The 19,242-nt window shown below is 44.3% G+C and overlaps 1 protein-coding gene across 6 annotated transcripts in view; it reads left to right on the forward strand.

The window, feature by feature from the left end:
• MPI (mannose phosphate isomerase) overlaps positions 1-19,242 on the forward strand; it is an 82,310-nt gene that overhangs the window by 54,454 nt on the left and 8,614 nt on the right. For 4 of the 6 annotated variants that reach the window (XM_063926379.1, XM_063926377.1, XM_063926378.1 and 1 more), the window contains 6 exons: positions 2,886-3,013; positions 14,756-14,956; positions 15,136-15,277; positions 15,376-15,564; positions 15,699-15,872; positions 17,394-17,602. In XM_063926379.1, the coding sequence (XP_063782449.1) occupies positions 14,762-14,956; positions 15,136-15,277; positions 15,376-15,564; positions 15,699-15,872; positions 17,394-17,602 (909 nt within the window). In that variant the 5' untranslated portion in view covers positions 2,886-3,013; positions 14,756-14,761. Of the gene's footprint in view, positions 1-2,705; positions 2,758-2,885; positions 3,014-14,755; positions 14,957-15,135; positions 15,278-15,375; positions 15,565-15,698; positions 15,873-17,393; positions 17,603-19,242 lie in introns of all 6 variants that reach the window. The other 2 variants (XM_063926380.1, XM_063926381.1) reach the window with 2 other exon arrangements.

Genomic DNA, 19,242 nt, shown 5'->3' on the forward strand with positions numbered 1-19,242 from the left:
CACTAGCTGCTCAGCAAAGGATGCAAGGCAGGCACCAGGCTGGAGAAGTGCTCTCCCTGCTCTGCATCCCTGTGCTGAGCTACTGATGCTGCCGGCTGCTGCGCCTGTCACACAGCATGAATCCTCCACTACCGCTCCCCCCTCCCTATCACAGACTTACAGTGCAGTGTGTGGGACCTAAAGGGGGTGGAGCTACACGGGACCAGGCTGCAGCAGGAGGTAAGTGTCTGAAAAGAGAGTGAGTGACTGAAAGTGTGTGTATACAGTATCTGTGTATATGTATGTGTGACTGTGTATGATGTTATTCCCCTTACCCTGGCTGGTCTGAACCCCTCTGTTTCACGTGCAGCAGAAGCAGGCTCAGCGCTGAACAGTGACTTACCTGCAGAACATGTCCTCCAGCAGCAGCTCCAATTCCTCCAGAGAGGAACACTGCCTCGGCCTGTGGTGTTGCATGATGACAGTAGCACAGAGGCTTGAGAACGCGGGTGTGAGAAGAGAGAGCGCGGGCCAGCCTGGAGGGAGGGCGCGCGGTGTGACATCATCATGTCACATCGCGAAGCGGAGCCGGGAGGTTTTTACAGTGTGACATTAGTCCTACCTGGTCGGCCGCCGGCTACACACTGCACAGTGACAGAAATTAGCAGCAGGCTGGGCTCAGCGGAGTCCGATAACACACCAGCGGGCCATGGCAATCATCACCGTGCTGCTGAAGCAGACGTGTGGGGGGTGACGAACATTGGGGGTGTCTGTGCGCACCAGAACCCCCCCCCCCCCCCCGTGCGCACGCCTATGAATGTATGTAGTGTGTGTATCTGACTGTTTATTAGTGCCACTGCTACAGTGAGTGTTACGTGTGTAAGCATCACTACTACAGAGGGAGTTACGCATGTAAGCGGCACTGCTACAGGAGGTGTTATGTGTAAGCATCACTACTACAGGGTGCGTTACGTGTGTTGTGTAAGCGTCACTGCTTCAGGGGATGTTACATGTGTAAGCGTCACTACTACAGGGAGCGTTACGTGTGTAAGCATCGCTGGTACAGGGGGCGTTATGTGTAAGCGTCACTGGTACAAGAGGAGTCACTACTACAGGGGGGCGTTACGTGTGTAAGCATCACTGCTACAGGGGGGCGTTACGTGAGTAAGCGTCACTTTGTACAAGGGGCGTTACGTGTGTTAGTGTCACTGGTACAGTGGGGCGTTATGTGTGTAAGCATCACTACTACTGGGAGAATTACATGTGTAAGCGTCACTACTACAGGGGGCATAACGTGTGTAAGCGTCGCTACTACTGGGAGAATTAGGTGTGTAAGCGTCACTACTACAGGGAGCTTTACGTGTGTAAGCGTCACTACTACAGGGATCATTATATGTATAAGTGTCGCTGCTACAGGGGGCTATATGTGCGCTGTCCCTTTGTAAAGTATGGGAGGGCGCAAATTCATAGTTTGCAGGGGGCGCTGAACACCCTAGCACCGGCCCTGCTTAACAGATTACATTTCCACTGCTGCTTCACAGTCCAGTTTTGTCGTGCTTTACACCACTCCATTCAACACTTGGCATTGGACTTGTTGATTTGAGGCTTGCATGTAGCTGCTTGGCCATGGGAACCCATTCCATTAAGCTCCTGCCGCACAGTTTTTTTGCTTAAATCAACGCCAGTGGAAGTTTGGAACTCTTCAGCTATGGAAACAGCAGAGCGTTGGTGACTTTTACACACCACGCCTTAGCCGTCATTGACCCCGCTCTATGATTTTACGTGGTCTTCCGATTTGTGGCTGAGTTGCTGCTGTTCCTAAACACTTCTACTTTCTAGTAATATCACTTACAGTTGACCGTGCAATATCCAGCATGAATGAAATTTCACGAACCATCTTATTGCAAAGATGGCATCCTATCACTGGGCCTAATTCAGACGTGATCGCAGCAGCAAATTTGTTAGCTAATGGCCAAAACCATGTGCACTGCAGGGGGGGGCAGATATAATATGCGCAGAGAGAGTTAGATTTGGGTGGGGTGTGTTCAAACTGAAATCTAAATTGCAGTGTAAAAATAAAGCAGCCAGTATTTACCCTGCACAGAAACATAACCCACCCAAATCTAACTCTCTCTGCATATGTTATATCTGCCACACCTGCAGTGCACATGATTTTGCCCATTAGCTAACAAATTTGCTGCTGCGATCAGGTCTGACTTAGGCCCACTGTACCACTCTTGAAGACACTGAGCTCTTCAGAGCGACCAATATTGTATCACAAATGTTTGCAAATGGACACTGCATGGCTGGGTGCTTGATTTTATACACCTGTGGCAACGGGTCTGATTGAAATACCTGAATTCAATAATTAACAGGTATGGCCAAATGCTTTTGTCAGTATGGTATATGTCAACATTAAATCCGTATTTTAGTAAGAAAAATTATTACTGAAGGGGTGGTTGTAAAGTTGTAGGAGGCTGGATTTAATATAGGCGCCCCAATAGTGTGGGATACATCTCCACAGAGCGGTGAGTAGTGTGCACATTAAACTGTACTGGGGGTGTTGCTGTATAACTAAGGCATTTTTGTAGCTCTGCGTTCATGGTCTTAGTAAATATTCTGTTACGTCAGGAACCAGATTCTCTCAAACTTCCTTCTATGCTAGATACTGTTGTACATGCGTTGCATAGACACTTTGAAAGCAAATGTGCAGTTTATCCATTCAGGCTTGTACAGTGGAACCAGCAGAGGGAGCAGTTTGATAGAAAAAAAGGACTGGTGAGTTTTGGACCGTGAATTACTCTCACTCCAACATAATGATACTTTGTGGGAAGTAGATGTCATTTGTTGACATGGTATTTCACTTCCATCATTAATTCTTCTTTCTTTCTTTATTTTATTTGCAGTATTTCTCCTGTCTTGTACAGTGCAAGACTATGCGTGGGGCAAGCATGGCAGTGATAGTGAGGTGGCTTATTTGTGGGCTAGTGGTGACTCTACGCGGCAGATAAAGCCAGACAAGCCATATGCAGAGGTAACCCAAGAATTTCAACAAGTGGAACATACAAAAGTATTAGACTGTAAAATCCAGCAGAAACGGGCATCAACCCCGAGTTTATTTCTAGCTTTGGGAACACAATAAAACAGATTTATTTTTCTTTGACTGAAAGTTGAAACATTAAATTGGTGACCTATGTTAATGTTTAGTTATTGCTGTGTTTCAAATACAGCTTTGTAAAAGAAGTTTAGTACCTAATGCTGGACGTGTAGTATGTAATTATCGGTGGATCAGGCCGATAATCACACTGTAAGAGATCTGAGTGTATGGCCGCAATATATGATGGGTTCAGGATGTCGGGTAAAATGTGTGTTGCACTGACGGACATTTTATCAGATAATGTATGCCCAACATAAGACATTGATGTAAGTAACAAAAGTGTTTGTTTTCATTGTATATTTAGAAAATATACGTTATGGCAAGATCTTAAGGCCCATACACACGTGACGATAAAATGAACGACGTCGTTCATTTCAGCCCTCATCAACGACGTCGCTCATTATATCGTCAAGTGTGTATGCATCCGACGACCACCAATGCGCGGCCCCACGGGACGTTAACGACCCTCGCTTATCTGTGGAGCATGTATGCTCAATTTCCACTATGGTCGTTACCGACCAGAGACGTCGTTGAATGTGTATGGTGTGAAAGACCAACAACCAACGACCAAGCCACTGTTTACCAGCCCTGTTCCCAGCTCATTATTTTAATAAACTGTTTAGCTTGGATGCTTCAACGATGAATGGTCTATGGTCTTTGGTCTTTCGTCTTTGGTCGTTGGTAGTGTGTATGCTCATGTCGTTTGCTCAGCTGTTCAAGGGAAGTCGTTAACGACGGTCGTTAATGATGTGTGCATCGTCAAGTGTGTATGGGCCTTTACCGTTGATAACGGTTATTTCTCCAAAGTCCACAGGATAACAGTGGGATATGATGAAGCGACAGCGGATTTGCACCAATCTGTCAAAGCTTTTTCAGCCTCCCAGCATACAACGGGGCCGTCCATATATCCCCGCCTCCTTGCTCAGGCAAATCAGTTGTATTCCAAAGCTCAAGGCAGGAGCATCATAGATAGCCCTAATCCGACGATAAAAACACACATGCACACCCTTCCGTACAAGAAGGAAGAGGTTAGTAAGTAAAAGGATCCTCAAATCAGGTGCGTCAGGGTGGGATCCCTGTGGATCCTGTGGACTTAGGAGAAATACCGTTGTCAACAGTAAGTACTTACCATAACGTGTATTTCTCCGGCAGGGTCCACAGGTTATCCACAGGATAACAATGGGATTTCCCAAAGCAATTTAGTGGTGGGGATGCTTCTGATTGGACAGGAGAATCCTTCGCCCCAATTCAGCATCATTAGAGGCAAAGGTATCCAAGGCATAATGTCTAATGAATGTGTTAATGGAAGACCATGTGGCTGCCTTACATATCTGTTCTGCTGAAGCACCACGTTGTGCTGCCCAAGATGGACCTACCTTACGAGTAGAGTGAACAAAGACATTAGCCGAAACCGGGAGATCAGCCTGAGAATATGCTTCTGAAATCGTCATCCGAAGCCATCTTGCCAGTGTCTGCTTATCAGCAGGTCATCCTCTCTTGTGAAATCCGTAGAGAATGAAGAGAGAATCTGTTTTTCTGATGGCACAGGTACGAACCACGTAGATCCATAATACAAGGACCACATCCAGCGATGCATCTCCCGCAGAAAGGCCTGGTACCTGAAAAGCCGGGACTACAATCTCTTCATTAAGGTGGAATTTAGACACCACCTTCGGAAGATACCCAGATCTAGTTCAGGGAACTGCTTTATCTGAATAAAAAAATCAGAAATGGGGAATGACATGATAATGCCCCTAAATTTGATACTCTTCTAGCTGACACGAAAGCCAGTAGAAAGAGAACTTTAGCTGTCAACCATTTTTTTTTTTTAAATAAAGTATTTTTATTTTGAAGGAGAGTAGTTTGCATACAGACATTGCATAACAGGAACACATTAAACACGTAATGACATGTCCTCATCGGGGAACAGCATTCACTTTCGACTTATTTTCAAACTATGTCATTTGCTCATAGGCGCATAGGAATGTACAGTTATATATACCATTATTTTGCATTATCCGTACACTCTAGTATTCATGAAATCACATTATACTTTGTTTTGTTTCCCCCCCCCCCCCCCTCAAATATAACTCTTACGGACAAGCCGTCCGAGTAAAACCCTTTAAAAGAGAAGAAAACAATCGAAACCAAACACAGAGAACCCCAGAAATAAAAAAAAATAAAAAAACAAAGAGACAAAAAACATTATGGGGAAGAGGACGCATTGGGGGATACTAGCACTCTAAATCCTACCCTGTCCAGATGGGCACAGAGCCACTCTCTCATTCACAACCCATTGGGTGAGAGGGAAGCCTATGGCCCTAGAAGATCATAACTTGGCAAATCCAGGACCTGTTAGTAACCCTATCACCATTAAGTTGTAGGGTCTGGGACGGAGTATATGGATTCCAGCCATGGAGACCAAATTCTTTCAAATTTAGCGGAGGCATTGTGTTTCATATAAATGTATCGTTCCTTAAAAACAGTGTCGTTTATTAGTGCCTTAAGAGCGGGGAGTGTAGGGCCCTTAGGGGCCATCCATAGCCTCGCAATGCTCACCTTCGCCATTGCACATATGTTGCGAGCATATAGGCCCTCTGGACCAGACACAAAGTCAGAGCTACCCATTCCCAGGATGCAAAATTGCGGAGTAAGCATGGCCTCGTCCACCCCTGTGTTCCCCAGAATCGATCCGACCCCCGCCCAGAAAGCCCGCAACACCGGACAATCCCAAATGAGGTGCCAAAAAGTACCTGCAGTCATCCCACACTTAGGGCAGTCACCCACACGACCCGTCCCGAATTTGGCCAGTCTGGCCGGGGTCATATATATTCTATGCAAAAGGAAGTATTGTATCTGTTGATACCTGATGGATTTGGTAACCGTGCACGGAGTTTCCAAAGCAAGGGCCCAGTTCTCTTCATCTATGGGGCCCAGATCCTGCTCCCATTTGACACGGAGACGTGTCAAAGGATCTATATGGAGTTTGGCGAGTAGATAACCATAAGCATGGGAAATCATCTTAACTCGACCCAGCATACTTGCAAAGGTCTTAATGGGAAATGGTATAATTTTAGGGGGGGAATTGGCGAATTGGGACTGCAAGGCATGTCTGAGCTGGAGGTATCTAAAAAAATAGGAGTTAGGCAAATTAAACTCATCTTTTTGGTTGTTGGAAGGATTTGAGCGTATTATCCGTATAAAGGTGATTTATGGAAATCACTGATTTAGGGGCCCAAACTTCCCTCCCCTCGAGCGCATACAGTTCAGGGAGCCATTTAGAATACCAGAGGGGGGTGTCCGGGTCCAATCCATCAAATTTCAAAAGAATTTTTAGTGCCTGCCACACCTTCATGGCTTGGTATATAAGAGGAGGGAGGAACCGGGCCAAGCTCCCACTCAGCAACACCTGCAGGGGGGATAAGTCGGGGAAGTAGCATCGGACAAATACCCAGTGTAGAGAAGTGACGCCAGTATCCTGCACCCATGCACTAATATGAGACAGCTGAGCGGCATAGTAGTACATCTGAAAGTTTGGCAAGGCCAGACCTCCGTCGCTGCGCAGCCTGGTGAGAGTGTTCAGTTGTATTCTAGGACGTTTGCTAGCCCATATTAAAGAAGACAGGACACTATTCAATTTTCTAAAGAAGGATGGATCAATATATACAGGGGATTGCAGAACCACATATAGAATCTTAGGTAGTATTATCATTTTTACGAGGCTGACCCTGCCAGATACAGTCAATGGAAGCTTACACCAAGTCTTGGATTTACGAGTAATTTGTTGCATGATCGGATCAAGGTTCAAAGGTGTAAAGTCAGAGGGGTCATTGGTTACCTGAATCCCAAGATATTTAAATTTCGCCGTCCAACATAGCGGTAGGGAGATTTTAGGAGCAGCAGGGGGGGGGGCCAATCACAGGCATAATAGAGGACTTAGACCAGTTAATATGAAGGCCTGAATATACACCGAACTCCTCAATCAATTGCAACACTGTAGGCATAGACCTGGTGTAATCCTGCAGAAACAACAGCATGTCGTCAGCATAAAGGGCAATCCTATCCTCACGAGGGCCGGTATGAATGCCCACCACGCCTGGGTGGGACCTTATTAGACAGGCCAAGGGTTCGATGGCCAGGGCAAACAAGGTTGGGGACAGAGGACATCCCTGCCTGGTCCCGCGAAACAGGCGGAACGAGGGAGAGAAATAGCCATTCACTGAGATCCTGGCAGTCGGGTGCTGATAAAGCAATTTAATCCATTTTATAAAATTAGGCCCGAAACCCATAGCTGTCATGACCTCCCATAGATAGGACCACTCGATACTGTCAAATGCCTTGGCGGCATCCAGTGAGACCACTACCGAGTCAGAGGGGAAGTCATATGGGATTTGTAAGATGGTATATAATCTACGTAGGTTAATAGAAGTGGACATCCCTGGCATAAAGCCGGTCTGGTCGGAGTGGATAATGGAAGTAATTACGGTGTTGAGTCGAACTGCTAAAATCTTTGCCAGGATCTTAGCGTCAGTGGGAATCAATGATATCGGTCTATAGGATTCTGGGGATCTAGGGTCTTTTCCGGGCTTCGGGATCACTATAATAATCGCCTCCGCCATAGAGGGGGGAAGTTGATCATTAACAAAAATATCAGAATACAGCCTAGGACCGAAGCCTAGGACCGAAGAAATCAATGTGGGTCTTGTATACTTCTGAGGGGATGCCGTCATAGCCCGGTGCCTTGCCGCTGGGAGACAAGCCAATAGCCGCCGTTACCTCTTCCAGAGTTAATGGTGCCTCCAGCATCTCAGAGGCCTCCGGGGGGAGTGTGGGTAGGGGAATATTACTTAAATAAGCGGAGAGGTCTGATGTCGAGTCTACCAGTTGTGAACTGTAGACCTCAGCATAGTAGGAGCGGAATAGCTGCGCAATTTCCGGCGTGGTGTTCACAAGGGCGCCATCGCTACCGGTCATCTGAGCAATTGTAGAACCTGGGCGGTCACTGTGCACCAATCGAGCCAACAGGCCACCTGGCCTATCGCCCTGCATGAAAATATTAGTAGCCTGAAACAGAAGCGAGCGCGAGTTTTTATCAGACAGATGAGCCACCCATGCCGACTGGGCCGCCAGCCAGCGTACCTTCAGCGCAGGGGTGCCATCCACCAAGTATCTAGATTCCAAATCCCTGGCGTCACTCTCAAGGGCTCGCTCTCTCTCCCTGCAGGACATTTTGAGGGCAGAAATACGTCTAATATACGTTCCCCTTAGGAATGCCTTAAATGAATCCCAAACCACTGTTCCGGGGGCCGAGCCTACATTGTCAGTAAAGTATCCCTCCCACTGAGTCACCTGGTCAGAGCAGTCACCTATTTGCAGCAGCCAGGAAGGATGCAGTTTCCAATAAGATTGACCCCTCTGGCTCACCATAGCGAGAGTCAACACCATAGGGGAGTGATCAGATATACCCCGGGCCTCGTATTGGACGTCAACCACCCTAGGGAGAAGAACGGGGGAGAGTAGGGTCAGATCGATCCTGGAGAACGAACCATGCGTGCCAAAGAAGCATGAAAACTGTCTAGTCGTAGGGTGCCGAGCTCTCCACACATCCACCCACTGCAAATTATTCAGAAAATCAGCAAATTTAGTAGGACTAGAGCGGACCCCAGCAGCCTGCGGAGAGCGCCACCTGTCTAAAGCTAAATTCATGACATTGTTAAAGTCACCCAAGCAGATTACCGGGGTGTCCGGAGAGGAGGCTATGAATGAAGCGGCTTGCTGTAGTACATCGTACGAGAATGGGGGGGGGATATAAACCGCCAGTATGTAGTAGGGTTGGGAACTTAGTCTACATTCAAGGAACACAAATCGACCGTATTTGTCCGTCTTGACCGATACCAGCTCAAATTGGACCGATTTCTTTATCAGGATTGACACACCCCTGGAGGAAGAGGAGTGAGAAGCGTGATAGGCCCAGCCCACCCAGGGTCTTCTAAGTGACAGTAACCTATTCCCCTCCAAGTGAGTCTCGCAGAGACATGCAACATCCGGACCATATTTCCGAAGTGTAGTTAATACTAAGGAACGCTTTATCTTATTATTTAAACCTCGAACATTCCATGTCAGAAATTTCAAATTAGCCATAGATCTGGTAATATTCTATGTAGTAACCTAAAGATATAGCTGTCAACCATTTAAGATCCACTTTATTAAGTGGTTCAAATGGGGCAACTTAAAGGGCTTTCAGGACTAGACTTAAGTCCCAAGGCACTGTAGGAGGAACAAAAGGAGGTTGAATGCACAGCATTCCCTGGAAAAAAGTACGCACATTCTGTAAATTGGCAATTTATTTTTGGAACCATACAGTCAATGCTGATACTTGCACTCTCAACGAAGCCACCTTCAAACCTTTATCCATTCCTGCCTGAAGGAATGCTAAGACCCTGGAAACTCTGAAAGATTTAGGGTTCATTTTCCATTCACTGCACCAGTGAATATAGGTTTGCCATATTCTGTGATAAATGCAAGCTGAGGAAGGTTTCCTTGCTCTGAGCATAGTTTGAATTACCTGCTGTGAGAATCCTCTTGACTTCAGGATAGAGGTTTCAAGAGCCACGCCGTCAAAGACAGTCTATCCAGATGTCTGTGATAACCAGGAGCCTGCATCAGTAGATCTTGACGTTGAGGGAGCAGAAGTGGAACATCCAACAACATCCTCTGCAGATCTGTGTACCAATGTCTTCTGGGTTTAGCCAGAGCTATTAGTATCACAGCACCTTTAGCTTTCTCACCACCGAGGATAATAGGGTGATTGGAGGAACACATAAGCCAGATGAAAATCCCATCTCACCGACAGGGCATCCACAAAGATCGCTCTGGGATCCTTTGTTCTTGACACTTATGTGAGTATTTTGTTGTTCAGACGTGACGCCATGAGATCTATCTGGATGATGTTCTGCCCACTTTAGTGTGTGACTTACCTCCTTCATCGCTTTTCGTCTGCGAGTTCCTCCTTGATGGTTGGGGTACTCTACTGCCGTCGCATTGTCGGAACGGATCTGGACTGGTTTTCCTCGAAGAATGTCCTTTGCCAGAATCAGTGCCATATAGTTCCAATATGTTTATTGGCAGGCAACTTTCTTCCTTGGTCCATTGCCCCTGAAACACAACTTTCATGACACTGCTCCCCAACCCTGGAGACTGGCATCTGTCATCAGAATTTCCCAATCTGATATCCAAAAGGGTCTCCCCTCGGCCAGATGGGATGTCTGTAGACACCAGGCTAATGACCTTCTTACTTTTTATTGTAAGAAACATAGTCTGTGTTTTTATCATCTGATGCAACCCATTCCATTTGGCAAGAATCAGACGCTGCAGAGGCCTCGAGTGGAATTGTGCATACTCCACCATGTCGAATGTTGACACCATCAAACCGATCACGTGCATTGCTGCGTGAATGGATACCTTTTGACTGTGTAACAAGTCCTGAATCCTTGACTGGACCTTGGACATCTTGTTCAGAGGCAAAATTACTCTCTGAAGACTTGAATCCAGTACAGCCCCCAAGTGAATCATCCGCTGTGACGGAACCAGAGACGATTTTGCCAAATTTATGAGCCACCCGTGGTTCTGCAGACACGTTATTGTCTGTTGCAGATGACATAAGAGCAATTTCTGCGTCTGTGCCAGGATTAAAAGATTGTTGAGGTATGGGAAAATTCTTATCCCCTGCTGGCGGAGATAAGATGCCATTACCACCATAATCTTGGTAAATACTCTGGGCGTTGTGGCTAACCCAAAAGGTAGATCATGGAACTGAAAGTGCTGTTGTGGAGGATAGCGAACCTGAGATAGCACTGATGGGACAGTGCTATAGGAACATGTAGGTAAGCATCCTCTATATCCACAAATACCATATAATCCCCTGGCTCCATGGCCCAAATGATGGAACAAAATGTCTCCATGTGAAACCGAGGTACCCAAACGTATCTGTTCAGTACTTTGAGATTGAGAATGGGCCAAAATGACCCATTTGGCTTCTGAACTAAAAACAGGTTGGAGTAAAAAATCCCTATCCTCTGGAACTGGAATGACTACTCCTGACTGAAGCAATTTCTGAACTGCTTCTAAAAAAGCCCTGGTCTTCCTCTCTACCCGAGACGGGCTGGTTCAAAAAAACTTCGAGGAGGGTGCTTCTGGAAGGCAAAAGCATAACCTAGAGATACCGCTTCCTGCACCTAGGCATTTGTTGTAGACTGCTGCCAGATCTGTGCAAACTGAAGAAGTTATCCCCCCACCCCGGGGTCCCCCAGGTGGAGGCCCACACCATCAGGATGATGGTTTATTATCTGTCTTCCCAACCGGTCCCCTGGTAGCCCAATGCTTTATATTCTTACCAGATGTGTTGTATTGGACCTGCTTGCCATCACTTTTTCCTTTAGCTTTTCCTTGAGACCGAAAGGGCCGAACAGCCGGAACTTTAGGTTTGAAATTGTATGTGGAAGGAAACTTGACCTTCTTGGAGTCAGCTTCTGACTCCAGAATATCTGTCAATTCTTTACCAAAAAGAATATCTCCAGAAAAAGGTAACTATTCCAAAATCTTCTTAGATTTTGAATCAGCTTTCCACGTACGTAGCCAAACTGCTCTGCGAGCAGCTATTGTTGAAGCTGATGCCCTGGAGGCAATAGTACCGATATCCAATGCTGCTTCTTCCAGGAACATTGCAGCCTGTTTTACATGAGCTATTTGGGATTTTTGCTCTCTAGAAGCTTATAGAAAAATTCCCCACCAATGCATCAGCCCAGGCAGCCACTGCCTTTGCCATCCAAGCTGAAGCCGTGGATGGCCTTATGACTGCCCCAGACAGGGAAAAAATGGTTTTTAAAAAACCATCCACTCTCCTATTCGTGACATCATTTAATGATGTTGAAGGCAAAGGTAATGTAGATTTTCGCACTAATCGAATTACATGCGTATCTACTTTAGGAGCCTCCTTCCTTTTTAAACAAACCCCAGCTGGAAGAGGATAATTGGAATTCCATTTCCTAGGAATTCTAAACTTCCATAATTTCCGTCAGCTGATCTGACCCTGGAAACTCGGTCTTAACTGTTTTGGGACGTTTAAACACAGGTGCCTTGGTTTTTAACACAGGCTCTGCTGAATCCTCTAAGGATAGAATGGCTTTCATTTCTTTAATTAACTCAGCTATATCTACTGAGCTGAGACCTTCTTCCTCCTCTTCGTATGCCGAAGTAGAAATAATTGAGCTTTCATCTTCCAATGAATCCTCATCTGCATCATGTGTAGCCTGTGAGGGTGAAGATTTACTTACCACTGGCTTATCAGCTTGTGTCTTTTGAGAAGCTTCTGCTGGAAGTTATACAGCATAGGGGGGAGCTGCATATAAGGGTTAATAGTGTAACCTATCCCTGGTACAGGAGTTGGAAGAATTATCCGTTATAAAGTCTGTGCAAATATATAGCCCAAGGTGGATCTATCTGCACCTGAATCTGCCTTGTATTTTCCATTAACCCCTGGTGAAAGCTAAAAAAATTTGCACACAAACCATCCTGAACCAGATCTGAGAGGATACACAGCTTTGCAAGACAAACATTATATGAGTGTTGGTGTTGCCGTGAGTGTACCTTCCTCACCTTTTGCCGCTCTTAGACATGATAAATAATCAACACTTCCACAGTGTACTACACAATTTGTGACTGTAATCACTTTAAATTTCTTAGTGATATACAATCCGACCCTACCCATGCACCAGCTTTGAGGATCGGCATAAACAAACTGACAGAAATATAGTAAAGTCAGCAATCACACTAGCGGTCAGTCACATGTTATACATTAGTATAATAAGCAATATGAGCACATCATCATCAACAACATTTTAAGCATGTAGGAGAACATATTACTGCATCATGTTTAAAAAGATCAAACGTATTCAGACGCAATGCGAAAGAAACAACAGTAAATGTATACAGACTCATATGTAATAGGCACTTATCTAACTATTCGAACTTAAAGGGTAGATAGAGACTTAGTGCTGTATAACCAACCCATACTCAGTAGAGTGGGATACAGGGAGACTCACCTCGCTTCCTGGACCGATCAATACGTTAGCGAACGCTGAGTGGATCCAGACGCTACTAGTGTACACTGCCACTCCATGAACCTACAGTATAGTGAACACAGACGCTTCGTGAACACGGACGCACCAGTCACACAGCTGTCTATGCTGCGACTGGGTCCCCTTCGTGTACAGCGCCTGAGCCGGAAGCGGGAAACAGTTCATGGCAGGAGACTCGGAGGAAACTGGTCATGAACCGGAGAGAGGGGTGACCAGGAGAGCGTCTGACTCCCCACTGCTGACATCAACCCTAGGGATCGCGGCCTCATACTATTCCTGGAGCCTCTGATCCCTAAGGCCTAGCGCTGGTGCACCCGAGGTGGCAGCCGGTGGTCTCCTCCCAAAACAGTGTGGCTGTGGCCGTATTCTCCTTCTAATGGGAACCGATGCCTTACCTTCTCCCTGTGCTCCGGCCACAACCTGGTAACGTCTGTTGGACCTGCTAGTATATCCGACACAGACGCCTGCTGAAACAGCACTGTACTCGTGGGTAAGCGTTGTCGCGACCCGGCAGAGAGTTGTTGGAGCGACGCTTTCTAAGGTACGTATAAGATGCTGTTTAGAAAGATCACTCAGAAAAATAGTAAGACTATAAAAATAAAATAAGAAAGCTTAGGGCTGCTAAAAACCAGCAGCCCTTTGACCAGTGTCCGGCTCCTGCCGCACCAAACAAAAAACTGATTTGCCTGAGCAAGGAGGCAGGGATATATGGACGGGCCCGTTGCATGCTGAGAGGCCGGAAAAGCTTTGACCAATTGGTGCAAATCCGCTGTCGCTTCATCATATCCCATTGTTATCCTGTGGATAACCTGTGGACCCTGCCGGAGAAAACTGGTGTGATGGGGAAAGATGAGACGTTGCTGTATTCATTAGTAATGGCATTTGTTTTGTTTTCTAGTGAAATAACAGACCAAGCCTAAATTGCTACAGATTATATCGGAGGTTCCCAAACCTGAAACTCAAGGCACCCCAACAGCCCAGGTTTTAAGGATAACCAAGCTTGGGAACAGGTGAATCAGGGTCTATTTACTAAGCCCTGGAGAATAGTTACAGGTTTTTCCCACGATGAGGCCAATCCGGGGCCACCAGAATTAACGTGCTGCCTTCCCTCTTGAACTTGAGAAGAACTTGAAGTATCATCTGGATTTGGGGAAGGCATAGATGAGTGGGAACGTCTACTAAGCCATCTGTGCATCTACCAGAAAGACTGCAGTATCCTGTGTGCAAGAGCTGTACCTTGGAACCTGCTGGTTGTGTTAAGATGCCATCATATTGATAGTTACAGGTTTAACCATCTGTGCTCAGCCTTGATATCCTTAAAACCTGGACTGTTAGGGTGTCTTGAGGACAGAATTTGGAATCACTGAACTACATGAACTTTTTCTGTCTCCCTTTTTTATTTTTTATTTCATAATGTTCCCAAAATCAACTGCATTGCTACCTTCAACATTTATTCTTATACTTCAAAATTCTCTTTCATTAGTTGTGGATGGGAACTCACCCCAAAGGTGATGCTCTAATCATAGACAATCGTGTTACCCAGAAGACCCTGGGACAGTGGATTACAGCTCATCCAGATTGTCTTGGGTCAAAAGTCAGAGAAGCTTTCCAGGAACAACTTCCTTTTCTGTTTAAAGTGCTATCCGTTAGACTTGCACTATCCATCCAGGCTCATCCAGACAAGGTGAGGTGTGGCAGTACAGAGAGAGAGGAAATATGAGTGAATGGGGGAAAAAACAGGGGTATGATATTAGATAACTAAGATGGGGCTGAACAATTCTATTTCCATCTTATATTGATTATCTACCTGTACTGTACTTATTGTATTTCTAAGACTTCTCATCTATTTATCTTCATACATAGGCGCTGGCTAAGAAGCTCCATGCTCAGTTTCCACAGCATTACCCTGATGACAACCACAAACCAGAGATGGCCATAGCACTCACCCCCTTCCGGGGTCTTTGTGGATTCAGGCCTATATCTGAGATTGTAGGCTTCTTGCAGGGTAAGAACATATATACAGGGTATACAATCCCCTTTATACAATGCATATACATGGGGATGATCATCTTAACATTTGTAATACCTTCTATTTTTTTTCAGCTGTTCCAGAGTTTCGTGCACTTATTGGTGAGGAGGCTGCTCTGCAGTTGGAGTCTAGTGCAGCAGATCCCTGTAAAGAGGTGGAGGAGCGGAAGGCACTACAGAGATGCTTCACTTGTATGATGCAGAGCAGCAAGAAGGACTGTGCAGAACAGCTTAATTTGTTGGTTCAGCGTGCAACTCAGCAAGGTACACAAGTGTCCTAAGGAACATTTTCTTTAGCGATGCACAGCTCCAGCTTAGTGGCAGTAATCACCTGATCACGCTGCAATAAATGAGTATTGTGTCAAGATATGCTTCTTACTTCACTACTTATTTTCCAGTTCAGAATGGAGGAGATGTGTCTTACTGCATTGGAGATCTGCTCCTTACACTGCATTCACAGTTCCCTGGAGATATTGGCTGTTTTGCCATTTATTTCCTCAATGTAGTGACACTTGAACCTGGAGAAGCCATGTACCTAGGAGCCAACGAGCCCCATGCTTATCTGGAGGGCGGTGAGTAACTCTAGAAGGACCTACATGGGAAATGTAATGCTTATCTGTTTTTATTGGAGAGAGTATTTGCCAGTACAACTCACTACTTCGTGTGTTTGTATGTGGGACACTTCAGATTACAAGTGATTTTTTTTTTTTTCCTTAGGGAAGGTCAGCAATTTATTTCAGATTCTAAAGTATCTGCATTTCGTCATCCTGCCTCTGTGTGTGTCTATAATTGTAATGTATCGCCACTTTGCATCAAGCGTCATTCGCTTTGTGTTATTATATAGAAATACAGTTTAATGGTGCAGCTAAGTGAAAATCACAACAAAACAAAAAACAAATAGGCAATTCAATTTAAAGTACAATACTCAGCTCTTAAGTTTCTGCATCCGCTATATCTTTATTTTGCTTTGGGGAGACCTGTTTCTCAGATTCGATACATGATACTTTTTACAAGTTCCTCTGTCTCAGCTGAATCTCAATGAACAAAGAGATATCATCGTATAACCATTCTATATACTATTTCCTGACTATAGGGGTTATTCCGGTTTGTTAGCAAATCAAAAAAGCACCTTAATGTGCACTGCAGGTGTCGCAGATATATTATTTGCAGAGAGAGTTAGATTTGGGTGGGTTATACTGTTTCTGTGCAGGGTAAATACTGGACAGGTTTATTTTTACACTGCAATTTAGATTTAAATTTGAACACACTCCACCCATATCTCAGCACATGTTACATCTGACCCCCCTCCCCCCCTGCAGTGCACATGGTTTTGCCCATTAGTGAGCTTTTTTTGGTTTGCTGACAAACTTGAATAAGGCTCTATGTACTGATTGCATTAGATCAGTGCTGCGATCATGTCCCCTGATGTGCATGCTTCAGCGCATTATAGAAATGTATACAACAGGGGGTTGCGGTGGCACCCCCTCCAGGACCATCCCCCCCTTCCAGCACCAGCCTAACGTCTTGGCCCATTTATCCTTGCTTCAAACCATTGTAAATGATGCAAGACTGATGATCCCTTCTTAAATCTCTGGTCTGATAATACACCCACCTCATTATTACTCATACTCTCCCCATCCTTTGTTTCTCACATCTGCTTTTAATTAGTGTACCGTGTATGTCCCTGTTTTATGTATGGCCTGTTTTTCCCCACTGCCTGGTTCAGCAGAGCTTTGTGGCATCTCTCAACTCATCAGCAATGATAATCTTAACATTATTACTTTTGTCTTTGGTTATCACTGTAATTGAGGGCTAAATGTCAAGGCATTCCCTAAGTACATCCCAGCAAACATCCCAGAATGCTGTATTGTTTTTATTTTACATTTTACCTTGATTTCCCTTAGGTTATGTATACCAAATTACAAAAATCCCCCATTTGTCACAAAATTAAAATAATTAAAATAAAACTCATTGGTCCATTAATAAATAAATATTTGATTTGGTCATGGATGGAAGGAACCCCTCCTGCCGTTAAGTGAGTAATTGAATGTTGATTTGAATCTTTTTATTTACCAGTACCTTTCTTTCTACAGACTGCGTGGAATGTATGGCTTGTTCTGATAACACTGTACGTGCTGGACTCACGCCTAAGTTTATAGATGTGGACACACTGTGTGAGATGCTGACCTACATAACAGCTCCAGCCTCTGCGAAACATTTCACTCCTACACCAATCAGCAGTGACCCCTATGCTCTCCTCTACAACCCTCCCGTGCCTGATTTTACAGTCATTAAAATTGAGGTAAGATCATTAAGATTTAAATACTTATAGAATTAAAACAGTAACAGTGATTTTGTTTTCTTCTGTAGAGATGGCTATAACAACCCAGTACCTATTTATTGCAGTGCTGAGTAGAAAAACCAAATCATTACAACAAAGGTTCAATAAGAAATTATTTGTAAAGTGACCAGGTACCTTCCATTTAAAAAATAAATAAAAACCCTCCTATGTGGGCCTAAAGAATGATCATGCACAGACTTCATTAGAGTCTCTTTAGATACAACAGTGGAGACGGTCTTAAGATCCGTCATTTTTATTCCACTGTTTAAAGGGGCTGCGACAAATTCGGCAATATGACAAAAAAATAGCAATTTCTTGCTTTTGCGTTATATATTTTACTTACTTGCTTAAACAATTCAATATGTGAAATCTTTAAAAAACAGAATGGAGGAGATAATGGAGCTTTGCTAAAGAATACCAAACACTGCACAACGTTCCTTATAAGGGATATTTTGACACTGTGTAAAGTTTTCAGGGTTTGTTTTATCCACCTCAGATCAATGAAAAACTATATAATGTAATCTAGGTAATAAACCTTAAATATTGGTGAAAAAAACTGAACTGTTTAAAAAAAGAGTCAAGGTATTGTTCACTGGGGGTCCTGTTGGATACTTCACCTTACCCTTAAAAGTGTTGGGTTTGTCCCCTAAGTAAATAACTCACAGGAGAGATACTTTAAAATGACACACTATTATTATTATTATTATTATCCTTTATTTATATGGCGCCACAAGGGTTCCGCAGCGCCCAATTACAGAGTACATAAATAATCAAACCGGAAAACAGCAACTTATAGTTGATGACAGTATAGGACAAGTACAGGGTAAATACACATAGTTACATCAGCAGATGACACTGGAATAAGTATCAGGTGGCAGAAGACTGCTGGATTTGGTGCAGTTGAAGATTATTAAAGTAAGACAAAGGATAAGCACATGAGGAAAGAGGGCCCTGCTCGTGAGAGCTTACAATCACTTATATATTCACAGGGTAAGCAACTCTGTGGTGTATATGGACTGGAAGTAATATCTCTGGATTCTCCTCCATTTTGGCCCCCGATGTACCCAGAAATATGAACTTGATAGTTCAATACCCTTTTTTAAAACACACATAAGTAGACAAGAATAACACACACATTCCAGTGAATCAAGACACCTACCAAAATGAATCCTGTCGAAGTCAAAAATATTACATAAAAAGAACATACAAACTACACACATATAAGTCGCTATACTTGCAAATACGCGCAGCGAGCACAGCAATATATGGTAACACACGCATTTACACGGACATGCCACAGAGATGGATTCGACACTTATTTCATACAGTACATAATTATAATAATATCAAGCGCCAGACATCATGATGATTTAAAATTATATAATGAAGTAATGTCATGTATGTGTATTATTTGAACAAAGCAAGATAGACCTGTCATATTTACTATTAAAGCAACCAGATTATTGTGTAGATTCATTTGATACTTGTTATTAAGTTGTAGGACATTGCAACAAGGAGTTATGATTAAATGTATGAAAGCTAAAATCTCTTTTATTAGAACAATAGACATTTACAGAAACAGGTAGTGGACAGGAAGCTCA

This window comes from Pseudophryne corroboree, chromosome 6, assembly GCF_028390025.1.
Source record: "Pseudophryne corroboree isolate aPseCor3 chromosome 6, aPseCor3.hap2, whole genome shotgun sequence".
Classification (NCBI taxonomy): domain Eukaryota; kingdom Metazoa; phylum Chordata; class Amphibia; order Anura; family Myobatrachidae; genus Pseudophryne; species Pseudophryne corroboree.